At 42.3% G+C, this 17,863-nt stretch overlaps 1 protein-coding gene across 2 annotated transcripts in view; it reads left to right on the top strand.

The window, feature by feature from the left end:
* The window catches only part of EGFLAM (EGF like, fibronectin type III and laminin G domains), a 77,698-nt gene that overhangs the window by 40,023 nt on the left and 19,812 nt on the right, over positions 1–17,863 (top strand). For both annotated transcript variants that reach the window (XM_055791247.1, XM_055791248.1), the window contains exons 8-15: positions 2,281–2,396; positions 2,658–2,994; positions 5,437–5,537; positions 6,809–6,909; positions 7,950–8,094; positions 10,579–10,768; positions 14,130–14,255; positions 14,991–15,234. In XM_055791247.1, the coding sequence (XP_055647222.1) occupies positions 2,281–2,396; positions 2,658–2,994; positions 5,437–5,537; positions 6,809–6,909; positions 7,950–8,094; positions 10,579–10,768; positions 14,130–14,255; positions 14,991–15,234 (1,360 nt within the window). The remainder of the gene's footprint in view (positions 1–2,280; positions 2,397–2,657; positions 2,995–5,436; positions 5,538–6,808; positions 6,910–7,949; positions 8,095–10,578; positions 10,769–14,129; positions 14,256–14,990; positions 15,235–17,863) is intronic.

Raw genomic sequence — 17,863 nt, 5'->3', positions numbered from 1 at the left:
TGGGCTCTACTTTGTTCGCTTAATTTCTGTAAAACTGGAAGTCATATGTATAATGCTTATGTTTGAAATTTTGCACAGTTACATTCGTTAGTAGAAATGCACGTCTTACAAAATCACTGTTGTCAAAGAATAAGATTTTATTGCAGTGATGGATGTAAGAGGTCAACCTTGCAGTTGAACTAGGTGATCATTTTAGGTCCCTTCCAACTGAACTATTCTAGTCTAGTCTAGTCTAGTCCAGTCTATTCTGTTCTATTCTATGCTATGCTATGCTATTCTACTCTACTTTATTCTTCCTACCTTTCTACCTGGAGTAAATTCATCCTTTTGTGGTGATTAACCTGAGTGACTATACAAGTGAATACTAGGAGGAAAAGGTTTTGCCCACCTTTTGATAATACCTATCGTTTTCCATGTGATGGAATTTATTCTGATGAATGCAGGATTGGGACCAGTCCATAAATGTGCAGTTGGTTTCTCCAAGAATAATCCTTTGCCTGTGTAATCACAACTAGCAGAAATAATCTGGATGTAGTTTGTCTGGTTGGCCTCATCTCATTACCAGCTGTAAAGCTATCGGTGCTCTGCTTAGCTCAGTTGGTAGGACTCTGTGCTTAATACTTCTGTTTAATATACAGTTAAATTGTATTATTTACAGATCATTAAGTATACGTGTTAGAGGGGAAAGGCTTGTACACATTCTCTCCCAGTCTAGCTGTTTTTGTTGCAGCTGTGTACGCCTCATTACCTCTACCATTTACCTCTTATTTTTCTGTATGCTGATGTCATATGTAAAGCCTGTTCATAAGCAACTCCCACAGAACATACGGTGGGTAGCCAGTTAGCCAGCCAGGCATGCATTCGTGTCTGGTGCACGTATGCATGGTTTCATAACTGTCTGCCAGGATTTCTGGGTTGCAGTCCCAGCAAAGGAGGAGACAGTACAAAAAGATCTAGACAAGTGCTCTCCTGCCTGAATCAGATCAGTGAGATATTTTTCCTTTATTCTCCACTGAGGTGGGAGATCCTGACCCCAGTTAGACTGGCTCAAATGCCTGATAGCACTGCGCCCACACTGCTCCCTCTGAAACTCTGCTGAGTCCCGTTAGCTTTCGATGCCTCTGTTGGGTAGTTCAGTGGTGGCAGTGAAGCTCTCACAGCCATCAAGCAGCATTTCCTGGGCTGTCAGGTCTCCTTTCTGCAGACAGCCACTGCCTAGCAAGTCTTTGCATCTCTGCATGTTGCTGTGTGAAGGACCTGATAACTTACTAGGAAATACATGCAGCTTGTGGCTGCCAAAATATGGTCAGCTCACACAGAGGCTGTGTAAAGTAAGGGTTACCTGCGCTTTTTTTAAGTGATCACAAAATATTTTATGGAAAAGGCAAATGTGAGAAGTCAGTTGTTTTAATGATTATCTAATGTCTGTCTATTCTTATCCTTGCTGAAGTGACAAGTAATGATAGTGATGCAGTTACCTGTATTATCTTTCTTCATGACTTCTGGTAAATTTTAATAACTAAAAAGCATAATCCAGAGTTCAAGAAGAATTTGCTATGTACAGTGCAGAAAACACAGATATTTTCTGCGAGGACCCTCTTACCATCTAAACTGTCTGTTCCCAGCCCAGAGTCCTTCACCGCGTGGTTCAGCGGTCCAGGGAGAGGCAGAAGCAGATTCTGCACATGAAAAAAAAGTTATGTTTGTGCGTGTGTCTTTTTTTTTTTTTAGGTGCTAAATTGCATTTTAAAAGAAAGCCTAAAAATACACTTAGGATGCTAATTTCAGGAGCATTGCAGCCAGTCATAAGCAGAGTGTGCCAGAAAAGCCCGACCTGGATGCATTTTGTCTGCTCTGCCAGTTATTTGGTGGCCAGTAGGGCAAATATGGGACTGTATTATTTATAAAAGGGAAAAGTTTGATCTAAAACCAATTCAGTTATTAAAATGTTGTCCACACCAAAAAAGTTCAGAGCTGTTGTCCTGGAAGAATCATGGATAAAAGTCAGTTTGCAGTGGGAGAGCTGAGCTTTGCCTGCTTGGTTTGTTTAGTCACTTATAAGTGACTAAATTAAGGTCTTCACTTTGTTTTAAATTACGTGTGTATCACTTGGACAGCGTCTCCCATCTCCAGGCTGACACTTGCATCGTCTGTACAGTATGAACATTAACACCACTTCAGATTTCATTGTGGTGAATCAGGGGGTGGTAAAGACCTAAGTTGCTGTGTGTAGCAAGAAAAAAAATAAATGAAGTCAATATGCCAGTTGTGTCTTTTTAGGCTCTGAGGAGTTAGGAAGTGGAAGCTATGGCCATCAGTATATCACGGACACAGTGACTGGTGATGATGATGGATTTGATATTGATGACTCAGACTACGACATTTACATAGAGGAGGTAAATTTCAAGATTTCACTTTGGCATTTCTTTTTTCTTTATAGTTTTGATATTTTAAAGTGTCCGTTCTTGTCAGGAAGTTTAGTATCTGATATTGTGTGCTTAGATGTAATGATGTGGTTGTCTCTTTTTCTTTGGTGAGGATGAGTTGCCTTGGATCTGTATCTTAGAAGGTATTAATTTCATTTCCATAGCTTTAGGTTTTACCTAACATTTCCACTTTAGGTTTTACCGAGTTTTTGTTTCTGTATTTTCTTTCAGCTCAGACCGCTTCCTGCTATTAAAGGAGGCAACAGAAAATTTCTGGTTGAAACTAAGGTCCCACCAGGGTCTAGTTCCAGGCTCCTGTCACGGGTCCTTACAACAACTTCTGAGCCCACTACTTCCACTCCCACCACCACACGACCTTCAACTACACCGAGGGCAACTACAGCTCGGGCAGCAAGGCGGGGCAGCATGTCTTCTGCCGCACGCTTCTTTGATCTTTCCTGTGATGAGACCATCTGTTCTGCAGACAGCTTTTGCATCAACGACTATGACCGTGGTGGCTCACGCTGCCACTGCAACTTGGGAAAAGGAGGAGAGACATGTACAGAAGGTAGGTTTCTGTGTGCCCACTGCTGCTGGCTTCTCTTTGCCTGGGGCAAGGAGTGGCTGTGCAATGAACTGACCAAAGTGCACTTCGGGAATAGCCAGCTGGGCTTAATGGACCCCTAAGGACAGCAACACAACAGATTCTACATCCCAGTTCAGACATCAGCCCCTTTGCTTCTCTTTCCTCAGCTGGGCATGAAGAAGTCATTCTTTAATAAAGCTGAATGCAGATCCCATGTGAAAGTGCACAGGGGAGGTTAATTCTCCTCCCGCCACCTAGGAGTGGGTTGGTGATGGGGACAGGTGTGTTGGTAGGCACCCAGGCCTGGCAGAGTCCAGCCATAGCATCCACATCCTCCAGCAAGGACATTCAACCCCTCTTTGACCGTTACCTTTTGCCTGCAGCTGAAGCCCTGAATCACCCGCATTCCCAGTGTGGTCCATTGGATGATGCTGATCCTGCAGCAGGGATGTGAGACAGAGCCCTCACAGTAAAACCATCTCCAGAGGAGGCTTTTCCCCATGGTCTGCAGGGCAGAAATTGTGGAGTTGTGGGGCAAGGGAGGAACAATACTCCTTCCCAGTTCAGAAAGTATGACCTGAAGCTTGGGTCAATGTGAGGAGGTGGTGTTGTCTCCGTCAGGACTTGCCATCAGGACTTGCCACTTATCTTCTCACCTCCCGGCAGGGTACCTGGGCCAGAGAAAGAGCTTGCTGAGCTGAAGGAGGCCATCAGCTTCTCCCTCCCTTGCCACTCTCCTGTCCTCTCTGCAGACCTAACCTTGCCCTGGCACTGGGTCTGACACTGAGCTGATCACCTGGTGGGCCAGTCAACTTGCTTTCCCCACCACGGGAGCAATTTTTCTTCTGGTTTGGTGGCCAAGGGCTCAGGTGACTGCCAGAGCTTGTGCAAACAAGGTGTCCCATTGCTTGTAGTGGTGCTGTCCTACCAGCTAAGAGCGAGCTGATCCGTCACTCTGCATGCTGATCTGACCTGCCAAGGCCCTGCTGCACAGCAGAGCATCAGGGACACACATTTCTTCTGAAGGCTAGTGTTAGGCATTCATGATGCAGTGTTGTGCACTGGGGATACAGACACCAAGGGTGTTTGATCTTCCCCTCCGGGTGCTGGAGTAAAGAAAGCTCATTCTGAAAACAGTCTGTTGTGACTCAGTCACATGGAACAGCTGCAGATGTGATTTTTGGCCTTGATCAAGTGTGAAAAGTCAAAGATTTATTTGAACTGACAGCTGTATACAACTTGTAGAGCAGGTTCGCAAACATCAGGCCAAACCCACTATTTTTAACAAGGCAGCGCACTATTCCTTGGTAAGCAGTAGCATCATGTACCAATATTCCCTTGTTCTGAATTTCTTCACAGCAGTCAATATTATTAAACAATATATTAATCTGAATGAAAACAGTCTTTTCTTTGCCATCAGCAGCTGCATGGAGCTCTGGTCCAGTCAGCTCTGTTTGTGATCAGGGCATGAGTTAACTGCCGTCTGCTGTGATTGCATTCAGGTTTATAGCATCCGTTCTCTTCACCACAGCCTAAAATGTATGTCTTGCAAACAAAAAAGCTGAGATCTGTATCCAGATCCAAATATGCAAGAAAAACCTAGTCAGTATTTAAATAGCAAAAATCCTTCCTTCCTGATTAGACTTAGATCCACTGCAAAAATAAGAATTCAGGCCTGAAATTGTGTCTGTCCTCAGAGCTTCTTAGGAAAATGAGCTGCAAAAGTAGCAGTAAGACATCCCTCTGGTTTTCTTTTCCTGTGCTGAAGCCAGGGTGCATAAGACTACAGGGGGTGAGGATTGATAATGCCGGCTGACAAGAGTAATGTGAAGGACCACCATTGCAGCCAGTGATGGAGAGATGCTTTGCAGGGACTCTCTTCTCCCCATCGCTCCGTTTAGCTTCTGCCTTGAGCTGGCCTGAGGGAAGTGTTGGAAGAAGCTGGGCTCTTATCAGCCATCCAAGGATTCTCCAGATGCTGGATGCAGCAGCTATGGAGCAGCAGTGACTAATGCGGTGTAGAGTCTGGCTGCATTGCCAGCATATGTTTTTATTGTCCCACAAAACAGAAAATTACTTTGTTGTCTTTGTGTTCAATGAATTCTCAGAAGAAGATAAATATAAAGTTGATGGTTTCTGTCTTCTGTAACAAGGACGAAAATCTGGAGAGGGTTCCACTGAAGTCAGTGATTAAACTGTTGAGCAGTATTTGGCCCCGCATACCCTGTTTCTTTCCAAGTCCACCAGGTCCTTGGGAATAAAGGAATTAGTTATGAAAGGTGGTGGGAGGACATAGTTAACTGATTGTTGGCTGCTGCTGACTAATGGTTGTCTCTGGAGGAGCTCTGCCTGGTGTTATCTAGTGCTAAATGTGTATATCCATTTTTATATGAAACAAAACTTGCTTCTGTCTTTGTTTTTCAGATATTATTATCCAGTATCCTCAGTTCTCTGGCTACTCATACATCACCTTTGAACCACTTAAAAACTCCTATCAGACATTTCAAATTACCCTTGAATTCAGGGTAAGTTTAAGCAATTCCAAGCTCACATAGGAGCTTTAAATCTTATTTGCTTATTTTGATGCTTTGTACAGTGGAACAAAAACTTAGCTTCAGTATAGCTTATAATTCAATTTATAAGATATACTTATAAATTGAGCCTATGCATAATCTTCATCTCTAAAGATCTGGCTTCACCTTCAGTGAATGCAGATGAAGTTGGTAAACTGAGCTTAAGTATTTACACCCATTGTTGGTAGGCAACGCATGACAGGATCCCTGGAACTAGTGGTACTGATGTTGCAGACCAGTAACAACATGTGTTGGCAAGGTTAGAGCTCTGTGAATAAGCTACAGGCTGAAGTATACCTGGAATTTTTTGTGAATTACAGTTTGGAAGTGGCTTGAAGTATCTCTGCATATAAGGAACTGTGATCTTGTACTGACTAAGGTACTGCCCTGTATTCAGAGTTACTTTCTAACCCTGCAAGATTTATTTTCCACCCCTGAAGTCTGGGGCACTAGCTACCAATACATGCAAGATACTGGACTACTTAAACTACACATCTGAAGTTATGGGGTACATCCCACAGTGACTTGTGTTAATGCAGTCTGTGTATTATGGACAGAACTGGTAGGGATGCCTATAGGGAGGGTGGCCGAGCTCTCGGATGCATCCCTGCTCCCACGAGAGGCAGACTTGCCAGCCTCACAGCCTAGGAGTGAGACTGTCACCAGAGGAGCAGCAGTCTGTGGCCTCACGCAGTGAACTAACACTTCTCTGGCGATTTGTCAGTGTAAAATGCAGGATGGCTGCGAAAAGCCACTGTGTCAGCTGCCGTGCACATATGGAGGAATCCTGCCTGCACAGGTTGTTGGGCTTGAAAAGTGTCAGGATCACTGAAGGTGTGAAGCAGGGTGTGTGTATTCATGTGCAGTAAGTTATGTGTCTACACTAAACAGGCTTCCTAGGACATCCTTGTTAGACTTCGTGCTCAGAGGTCCCATATGGGACACGTCTGACAGTCTGTAATGCTTTCAGGCTTGTTTTTAAGTATGGTAGTATCATACTGTAAATAGATGTTCTTAAACCCCTTAAACATTAAAGCAATGTTTTTCTGGATTCTTCAAATGCAGTATTCAAAACTGATCAGCAATTTCTGATCCTGCAAGTTAAAAACCCCATTTGAAAAATGCTGTCCCTTATCTGGAGAAAAATCCCCCAATACTGCTTGCTTTTATCTGTTACTCTGAGGTTTGGACTTTGATTTTTTATGTTGATGCAATGATTGCAGGCAGAATCAGAAGATGGTTTGCTGCTATACTGTGGAGAAAATGAACACGGCCGTGGTGATTTTATATCTCTGGCAATCATCCGGCGTAGCCTCCAGTTCAGGTAAAACCTCCACCCTACACCAGGTGTAAAGAGAAGCGGCGATTGCTGCCTCCTGGTACTGCTATATTTGATAAATATCTGCTGTGTCTTCGACTCCTTCCCCATGCAGTGCACGAAAAGGACCGTATTCTTCAACATTTTTTTCTCTTAGCCTTCTTTAGTGTGTGGACATGTGCCCTGCTGAATTCAGTTTTCTTCAAGGCATTAGTCTGGGGTTCATTGCTATGTTATCAGGAATGCCAGTGAGCCACGGTATTTGTTAAGATTATGGTGTATTGAGCTGTACATAGTCAATGCTTTTTTTCTTCACAGCAAAAGGGCCTGCAAATAATGTAGCAAAATCATAACTTTAATTCCAGCAAAGGGCCTGGAACTTCATCCTGTATCCCTTGTTTAGATAAGATTTGCAGGTATTTTAATTGAAGACGGAGGGAGTTTCTTGCAGTCCCATAGATATGAAGCATGTGAAAGAGTATCTCAAGGATCTCCTTACTTGGGAGGGTGAGTCCTCTGAAAGTGGGGACTAACAAAGTGGGTGATGTGCCCTAGTTCTGTTTCTGTTCACCTGCACTGAACAGCAGTCAGAAAATGCTCCACATCCAGCTCCACAGAGGTGCTCCTGGAGGTCTCTTTCTTAATCAGTACGGAGCTTCATATAGAATCACAGAGTTATTGATACAGTGCTGCCTTTTACCAGGGAGCTAGAGAAATTCCCAAGAGAAATTACTGTGATAGCAGGAACTCAGATTGTAATACCCTCCATCCTGAAACAGTTTCAGCTGTTGGCAAGCTTTGCAATGCACTTGGTGTGGCCAGAGAATGCAAAATCTTCTCCATGGGAGAAAGACAGATAATGAAGTTTGAGACTTAGAACAGATCATATGTGGACCTGCTGTCTAATTTTCCTGTGGTCTGCTAATATGCAATGTGAAACAGAGAGGTTCCCAGGAGTGAAGGGAGTATTTTGAATCTAAAAATTACTTTCAGTTATTTGGTTACTGTAAGATTGTCACCTTGCCCTGTCTGTCTCATGCTCCCAGGTTCAACTGTGGCACTGGAGTTGCAGTCATAACGAGTGAAAACAAAATCAAGCTGGGGAACTGGCACAGCATCACACTGTTCAGAGACGGGGTGAATGGCTGGCTCAGGATGGACAACGATGCTCCAGTGACAGGAAGGTCTCAGGTAGGTAACCCTGCACCTGCAGCTCAACCTTGGGCTCTCTCGAGGTTATGATAACATTGTTTCTTGCCAGAAGAAGTCTGATCAGATTTTAAAAGTACATTTTATTTATTAAAAGTGTTGGGACATTTAAGTGAACCAAGATCAGTGTACAGATTACTCTTCCACATATGTATTCTAGAAATCACAGAGATAAATATCCCAGCGCTGAATCCCATCAGTTTCCCTGTTGTCCTCCATACTTGCTGTGCTGCCCTTCTGCTACACTTCACTAGTCTCAGGTACAGGCTGCTGTTAACAGTTTGGCAGGTTTTACAGCTACTGTCCCTGATTGCTTTGTTTTTCAAGCCTCAGAGAGCTGCTCTGCTTCCTCAGCCACAAAAATTAGGTATGCGTGTATATATGTTTAAATATAATGTGCCTATAGCCACACAACGTTTGTATACAGAATTGTAATGACATGTATGCCATGGACATAGATTTAAGTACAGTAATGGAGACAGACATTGTGTCTTCACTTATGTTAACACCAACAATTTCGTATGAGGCCGCCAAGAAAAAATATAACAGAGGAAGATGTCTGGACTTGCTCATCAGTTGCCAGGCCAGAAAACAGAAGTGAAGTCACTGAAACAAGAAGGCAGTTGGAAATTATTTCAGATGTCTTTCCTTTTCCCTTTGATAGCCATTATTAGCCTGTTATCCCTAGCCCAGCAAAAAAAAGTGGCTTCAACATCTTGTTACTTTACACTTTCATTTGCAGACACACTGAAAAAAATGCTGTGCATTGAGTTCTCCTCAGCTGGAAATGACAGAGGAAAGGGTTTCAGTATCTGTCAGGTGTTGATACATGTTACCAATGCTATGAGGGTGTGCAAAAGGGCAAATGTGAATCAGGAAGGGTATGTCCAGTAGAGACCAACGCCATTGTACAGCACTTCGGTAAGATGGCATCAGGCTATGCAGGACTATGGTCACCCAGAGCCGAGAAAGATGAAGTTGAAGAAGAAAAGGTGCAACAAAGGGCTAGTAGGAGGGTTATGGTTCACAGAGTCTATTACAAGAAGAGTTTAATGGTGGACACACGCTTTTCTAGCTGTAGCTGCAGCAGAAAAAGGTTAATTGCTCTAGGTGGTGCTCTCCACCAGAACTTGCTGCTTCTCTAGTATTGTTGCTCCAGTGTCCTAGCCAGCCGTTCCAAGGTAGAATGACCTGAATTATTGTCAGCAGAGTGGCAGTGTTTTCTGACCTCGTTCACTTTGACTTGACACAGAGAAGAGAACCTTGACAGACAGAGCCGGGCAGGAGCATCAAAGGCGACAGGAGATGGCAGCAGGTTGGAGGCAGGCTGGAGAGCTGTACGCCCACAGCCCTGGCATGTGCCCATCATGAAACCCTGTGGAAATCTGAACTCTTTTTAGCTACAGGCTCTACCTGAATTATTTTTCCCAGCTGAACTTGGTATCTGTTTGACATGTTTCTACAGTGCACTGTGCAGCAAACACCTGTAGACTCAATAAACTTGGCTTATTTAGCCTGGCAAAATATAGGCTGTAGGGATATAATTTATTATTATAAACACTATGGAGGCAGGGAAGGAGTGAAAAATCCAGAAAGATTTTAGGCTAAAGGTCAGTGCTGTCAGAAGGACACATTGGTAAAAACTGGCCATGAAAAAGTGTAGGAATTTTGAGTGTTTTCTTCTAAAGGGCAGCAATGTTTTAAAACAGCCTCTGAGCGCGAGGCAAAAGACATATATTCTGATAGATCGATGGAAGGGATTATGACTTCATTGCCCACAATAGCATTAAGTTTGATTCAGTGGTCCAAAAATGGTCTGTTTTGTTTTTTTTCTTGATCCTGCCTGTGCACTATAGCAGTGCTAGTAAACTTGTACGTGTATAATACTATAGGCAGGTTAACACCAAAAAAAAAAAAAAAAAAAAAAGAAAAAAAAGATGGGGAGTAAATTTAGTGCTGGAAAAGTGAGCTGAACCATACTGAAGTTGTAATTTTATTGGATTTTTGCCTTGTCTTTGTTTTTGCTGGTTTTTGGTTGGGTTGGCTTTTTTTGTCATTTCATTATTGTTAACACTAAGCACTTGCTGGGTTCTGTCCAGAGGGCACTATCACATTGGTCTGTGTCCCTCAGCACTTAGGGTTTAGAAGACAAACAATTCTGACAAAGTAAATTAAAGTATTGCAGCAAAAGATCGATCACAGTCCCTTCTTGGGACATAGTGATTTTTAAGTTTTTGATTGTGCTTTTAATAGTCTATATTATCGCGATGGATGCGGGTGCAAAAAGTAACATTTAAAGAGTGATTGAAGGAATGAGTAATGGAAAGGAGTTACCAATGAGCAACTTCCATATCCTCTGATACAATTCTTTGTAGAGAAAAAAATCAGTACGTACCCAGTGTGGCTTAGTTAGTTATCCTGTGTTATGTCTGTTCTACATGATGTCATGCTCTGTTTTCCCTTTAGGGCCAGTATAGTAAAATCACATTCCAGACTCCTTTCTACGTTGGTGGTGCCCCCAGCGTGTACTGGCTGGTCAGAGCCACAGGCACCAACCGTGGTTTTCAGGGCTGCGTTCAGTCACTCAGCATCAACGGGAAGATAATTGATATGAGGCCCTGGCCATTAGGGAAAGCTCTCAGTGGTGCTGATGTCGGTAAGTGTAATGGTATGGGGTCTTTAATCAGCGGTAAACCAGGGGTTACTGGCTGTTGAAAAAAATTGAGCAATAGTCCAGGTCTGAGTGGTGGAGGGTGCTGTCTCTATTTTTGGCATGGTATTTCTCTGTGCCTTTGCACATTGGTTTTGCTGGGTCTATAGTAGGAGGGTTTATCACACTGTGCAAGTAGACGTCACTGTTTAGTATACCAAAACCCCCTGTGGACGCGGTTATCCTGCACAATGCATAGTAAAATCAGTACCTATGGGCAAACAGGAAACTCAGTATTGGAGATTTAGTTACATCTGCACCAGTATTTCTACCAGCACAGGATGCCTCTTCATGCTCCTGACTGACAGTCACATCGTCAGGAAATCAATAGTATGTACACTGTGTTTGTATTTAAAACCCAACAAAACGAGTTTTGCCTAAAGGTATCATTGCACTTGTCCAAAGCAATGCAGGGATATTTCAAACCTACAGCAGTGCTGTGGCCATTACAAAGGACTTCTCCCCATTAAACCCCATTACTGCTGAGGCAAATAGGCTTTCCTGGTTACCATCATTGTTTTCATTTCCAGAGTCACAGTATGTTTTAAAAAACACCATGGAATAAATTCTTTCAATAGCTTTATGAAGTGGTATTATAATATTATCTCCCCTTCACAGATTAAAAGATGGAGAAGTAGGGAAGTTAATAAACTGATCCTGTCTTACTTATTCATCAATATTTCACCCACATAATGGGCACTTGGAAAAATAGACAGGGCAACAAAATCCTTGCTTTAATGACCCCCCAAGTCTAAACAGTCTAAGAGTAAGAGTAAACCGAAGTCACAAAGCAAGTGGTAAAGGGCAGGAAATAGATCTCGTATCACTGAACTCTGCATGCCATGCTTCAGCCACAAAGTCATCTTTCTTCTCTTCTGTAGCTGTGCATTTGGCAACCCAAGAAGGAAGTGATTAATTAGAAACGTCTTAACAATTGCTCTGTATTCTCTAGAAACCATGACCACACTTTTGTGCAATATAGGGGGAGAACAGAGTGGCCCAAGAAGCAGATGTTGAAAAGAAAAAGACTTTGGAATCAGAAAGTAATTTCACGATAGAGTGAGAATCTATGGAATTTAGATAGACAGATGAAAGTCCTGCTGAAGTTCTCTTGAGTTCTAATCTCTGTTGCCTTTTGGGTTGCAGCTAGCTGCATTCCCATCCGTGAATGCTCCACATACTACTGCATTAGCAATCAACATCAATGAAAATAAAGGCTGCGTTCTGCTATGTGTGACTCACAACTGATAGAGCCTTACTGTCCTTACGTGACTGCACACACTTATATGAAACTCTGCAAGGGGAGACTTGCTAACAATATGCCGTATAAGTTAAGCTTAAAATAAATAAATTGCAAGTGAACTTTACTAGGGCTTAGGGCTGGTGTTTGCTAGCCAGTCTTCTGTTTCTTTTCTATTGGCATAGTGTATAAATCATCCTGATTTATACAGGTACATGGACCACAGAATTGAGGGTGGGGAGGAGAGGGCTCCATCCCACCCCTACGCCATCTCTGCTGGCTATATCTTAGCTCACCAAACTGTGAGATAAGGGGCTGACAGGGGAGACAGTGCTCGTGGTTTGGAGCAGGCATGACAGGACCTTGGACTCCCGCTGGTCTTCATCTACCCTTCTTCATCTACCACTGCAGCCAAGCAGATGCAGCTGTCAGGCCTGTGGTTTGCCTTTTTGGTGTAGTCACCTGTGCTGGCCCAAAGGCAGTCACTGACACTGTGAGAGCAGCCTGGCCATTACAGTGCAGCCCAGAAGGGGAAAAGGTGGCTCAATGGGCACTGTGAGCACCCCTGCTCCCATGGTGGGGCATGGGGCAGCTGTCTGGATGGCTAATTGTCCGCTTCCAAGTGGAAGGAGAATTTGTTCCCTTCCAGGAGGCTTGTACATTTTGTTTATGCTCCTTGTGTTAGCCCTGGAGCTGTGTGTTGTGGCTGCTGTACTCAGACCTTCCCTCTCTACAATGATAAATTGTAGATGTAGAAGTCTCCTAGTAGGAAATTTGTAGATGTAACAAGTCGGGTCTGGCAGGGAGTACCAGGTGACCCAAGAGTACTGCTTTTGTCCTGAGTCAGTGAGAAAGGTTATTTTCCACCATGGACAGCAGAGTGATCAGGGTGAATCAGCACATCAACCATTTACATCTGCATACTTCTCTGTGCTTTTCTTTCTGGCAGTGGGATGGGAATTCAGACTGTAAAGCTGGTGCTGTACTAACACGAGTACCTTACTGAAGATTTGCAGAGTCCTGGTCTGGAAACCTTCTTTACAGTCAAAGTGCTGTATTTAAACAAAACAAGAAGGACATACTCCCTTCCTGCAGTAGTTCTGCAAGACCTCTCTCAGTTATCTCAGATAACAAAACTCCAGTGTTTACTGTCAGAGCTACCTCACAAGACTCGTGTCATCCCAGAGGGAGTATTTCAATGTGCCTCAAGATAAATGTGTAATTGTTTATTATAAACATTTAGCCCCTGCAAAGGATGTGCTTGCACTTCTATAGCACACATGTTTAATTTGGCCTTTCTGAATGTATAAGATCAGTTTGTTTCTATCAACGAGGGGAGAATTATTTAATCAGAAACCAAAACAAAGGAGAAATTAAACAGAATCAACAAGAACTTCCAGTATATGTACATATGACCATTGCATAATCGACTATATAGATAGCAGTTTTAAAAACGAAATAAGTAAATTATTTGTTCAAACAATTTCAGCTTAATTCAAAAAAGAAGAAATCATCTCCTTGTTATTTTAGTTGATGTGCCAGTGTGGTAGAAATGCTTCTTAAAGAGGCCATATGCAGATGATGTAGATCCCTTTTAGTGTAGACAAGAGGACTGACAACCTCATTTTAGTTAATAAGATTAGTTGAAGGTGATTAATACTTTCCATGCTTACTATGACGTGTATTTACAAAGAAGCACTTAAGGTAATTGAAATTGAGTAAGTCACAGTGCTTGTAAACAACCTACAGATATTTCTGTTTTATGGGAAAATACAGATACGAACAAGAGCAGAAGAACAGTAATCAAGGGAGTGATTGAGAGGTACAACTGTCATGCTTTGTAAGTAAGGGCTAATTTTTACTATTTTTAAGGCCTCTTGCTGGTCTGGTACTAAAAACAAGTGCTAAAAATCAAGTTACCTTGTTTAAATTGCACACTATGTAACAAACTGGGAAAGAATCTAGGCAGGAGAGCAAATTGTATTGGTTAGTAGGAATGATCAACAGCCAAATAAATCTTGTTTGGCAAATTTCTCTGCTAAATCAGTGTTCTGGCTCTCTGTTTAGGTGAGTGTAGCAGTGGCATCTGTGATGAGGCGTCCTGCATCAACAGTGGTACCTGTACTGCAAGCAAAGCAGATTCATACATTTGCCTTTGCCCTCTTGGATTTAAAGGACATCATTGTGAAGAAGGTGAGAGGATGCTGGGCTGCTTATATTTCTTTGTATGTGTTATTTAGTGATCAATGTCTTTTCCACAGTGAGGTCTTATGCTATTACATGGACAGAAGAGAGTACTTGTTACTTCATCTTTTTTAAAATTACATAGTGAAACCCTCCCCCACCATTCACTTTGGGGCTACATCCAGCTCCTACACAGCCAGTGATTCTCAAGCCTCTTTGCTTATTAAAACTAAGGATAATTAAGCATCTCAAGCTTACTTTTCAGGAGTTAAAATAATGTACCACTCCACAGGTGCACATTAACTCTAAAAAAATCCCCACTTTCTCCTAAAACCAGTGTCAGTTGTATATTCTGAAAGGTAAAGGACTCAATACCAATTTCTTGCTGAAATTGCAGATACAAACAAATAGTCAAATTCATGCAGCATCATATTCTATGCTGCAGAACTTTTCATGCCACCTCCCACTGTGTGCATGCTTGCTACTTTGGAAAACACTGTGCTGAATCACTGAAGAAAAGGAGCACAAGGCTTTATAATACAAGTACATCCCTGGAAAAGGAAGGGATTGAGGAGTGAAACAGTGCTGGCTAGGAAAAAAAAATATTTGGAAAATTAAATTTTTAGGTTGTTTTTCTTAGCATTAGCTCTGAGTACTTTACAAAGGGAACTGACACTGGTTGGTAGGAGTCAATCCCTTACCTTTGAGCCTCAAATTACCTGCTTGTGTATTCTGGATTTCCAGCACTCACCTTGGCCATACCTCAGTTCAACGAGTCCTTAAGGTCATTTGCTAGCACACCCTGGCCCTTGGAACCACAGAATTACCTTTCCTTCATGGAGTTTGAGATGACGTTTCGTCCAGATTTAGAGACTGGTGTCCTTTTGTACAGCTACGACACAGACAGCAAGGATTTCCTCTCCATTAACTTGGTGGCTGGTTACGTGGAGTTCAGGTTTGACTGTGGCTCAGGAACGGCTGTTATCAGGTAAATGGCGTTGCTGGTGTTTCTTTCCCAACAGTGCCGCAGTGCTGATCCAGGGGAGGAATGGGCTGGAAAGAGTAATATATAGCCTATAATGAGGTATGGCAGCCTGTCAGCCTCTAGCGCCTACTTCTTCTAAGGAAGCACAGAAACACTAGAGCTCTATTCAAGGGGACAGGATTTTCTTCCTACATAAGTATATGTTTCAAAACTTTATTACCAACATTACCATGTTGTGACACCATCTTGCTGCAGTGTTACTTTTGTTTCTGTATGTTATTGCAGAAATTCCCTTCTTGCCTCCATGACATTGTACCCTAGCTAGTTAAGGGATCTATACATACTTTACGCATATACTTTCTAGCCACGGGGTTGCACAATATTGGCACTTCAGTGAGCATCCTCCTCCCTGGTCTCCAGTGCCAGGCAGTGAAGTATGGGGCTGCGGGTGTCACAAGAAGATACACCTCCACTTCCCCCCTTTCCACATAGTGCTGTTTTGGGGGGCATCTGAGGCTCATACCCAATTTATGTAACTTAAGCAGTCTAAAAGATAAATACATGGTTTATTTATCGTGACATGGAAGTCAGCCAGGCTTCCAGGCAAAGACAGACTTCTGAGAATGATTCATCACTTCCTAAAATTAATGTCTAGGATAGGAGCAACAAAATGCCTTAAAAAATGCACATTCTCTCAGTGTAACTGAGTGCCCAGTCTCTGGACTCTTCTGAAAAGGCGATGGGACGAAGGTAGGCACTCAGTACTTGGATGTCATCCAAGAGGCTGCCAGTTTGACCAGGCTGACCTAGCATTTAGAAATAATTTCTATAAAGCTTATGCAAAATGTGCACACTGCCTGCAGGTCTTGTATACTGTATGTTTCCTGTGGATGGACATGAGGGATTTTGGCTTTACTGCGATTAGGAGAAATGTACTGATTTTCCACTGAATTTGGACTCAAGCAAACAAATCCATTCAGACGACAAAGTGAGAGATGAAATTTCAAGGGAGCAAATGCAAAATAATGCACAATCCTAACAATGCACAGCTGTGGCAATACAGTTACTGTTGTCAGATAGAGAAAGATCCTGGAGTCACCATGGACGGTTCTGTGAAAGCAATAGCTAACTGCTTAGAGACAAATATAGAAATGTAAACACAATGTGGAGAATTATTAGGAGTGGAATAAGCAACAATGCCTCTGCAAAAACCCACAATGCACTTCATCTTGAAAAACTGCTGCCATTCTGGTCACTTCATTTCCAAAGAGATTAGCAAAATTAAAAAAAAAAATATATAAAATAGTGGTGTTGATATCCGGAGGAGGGAAAGAAACAGTTTCCACAAATACAGCAGGACCCTTCAACCTGGAAAAGAAAGAGTTTGGTGCAGCCATGATTGTGATTAGATTGTGAATAGCATGGAGATAAATAAGGTATTTTTATTCTGTATTTTTTCAATTAAAAAATTAGAATTAGAATGAATTAGAATCAGAATGCATTAGAATTAGAGTTAGAATTAATTAAAATTAGAATGAATTAGAATTAGAAGTAGAATTAGAATTAAAATTAAAATTAAAATTAAAATTAGAAGGAGCCCAGTTAAACTGTAAACCAAAAAAAGTAACTAACAAAGAAAATAAGACTTCTTTTTTTTTCAGACAGCACATAAATAAGTTGTGGAAATTAATTGTCACAGCATGTTACAGATGCCAGAACTATAAATAGGCTAAAAAATACCCAACAACCATTAGACAAATTTGAAGAAAGCTCTGCTGCGGGAGATCAAACAGGGTTGTACGGATGCAGTCTCTGACTCAGGAAATGGCTAAGTGACAGGTTGCCAGAAGCTGGGAGGATATGTCAAGGGAAGAATCACTTCATACTCGCCCTGTTCTTTTCTCTTGCTGAAAAGCAGCAGAAATAGCTTATGTCAGAGACCTTTGCTCCAACCCCAAACGGCCCTTCTTACAACAGCCTTCAGACTTTTTCTGCTTACAGCCATCTAATTCCTGTTATTACCGGCAAGTGTAAGGTATGAAAGTAGACATAAAATTTTTCCCCCAAAGAATATTGTAGCTTTTCAAAACACCTTGGACTAAAGTTTAACCAAGATGTAGGCTTGTAAAATGTAAAAGCATGTGGCTGGGAGTGGAAACTGCCCCTTTCAACTGGAAAGCAGAATAGCGAGCAGGACGCCAGCTAGCACCTGGGTCATGTGCAGTGGGAAAAAAAAAAAGTGAGGTGGGATAGCTGGGTAACAGGGGAGACTCATGACACTGGCAGTTTTCCCTGAAGGTTGTCAGGATGTCCTGTTCAGGCCCTTTTGCTAGATAATCTGGGCATCTCACACCCTGTCATCAGCTCTGTCAGTGATTAAATCAGATAAATAAATTTCCAGGGTTGTGTGCCTGCTTGGGCAATATCCACTGAAAAGTCTGCCTTGATCTTCACCATACCGCTTCACATCTACCCTTTGTCCTAAAAAGGGATATAACTCTGGTCATCCTGACTATCTCTTCCATAGGACAGGCTGTTAAATATTATAATATTATCAGAACACAATTATAATGTCTTTATAACTAAGGATAAGGCAAGCTAATTTGTGTATGGCAGCAGCAGCAGTAGGAAA

This window comes from Falco peregrinus, chromosome Z (genome assembly GCF_023634155.1).
Source record: "Falco peregrinus isolate bFalPer1 chromosome Z, bFalPer1.pri, whole genome shotgun sequence".
In the NCBI taxonomy this organism is placed as follows: domain Eukaryota; kingdom Metazoa; phylum Chordata; class Aves; order Falconiformes; family Falconidae; genus Falco; species Falco peregrinus.
Note: the sequence above shows the minus strand (reverse complement) of the source record. Positions and strands in the feature narration are given on the sequence as shown.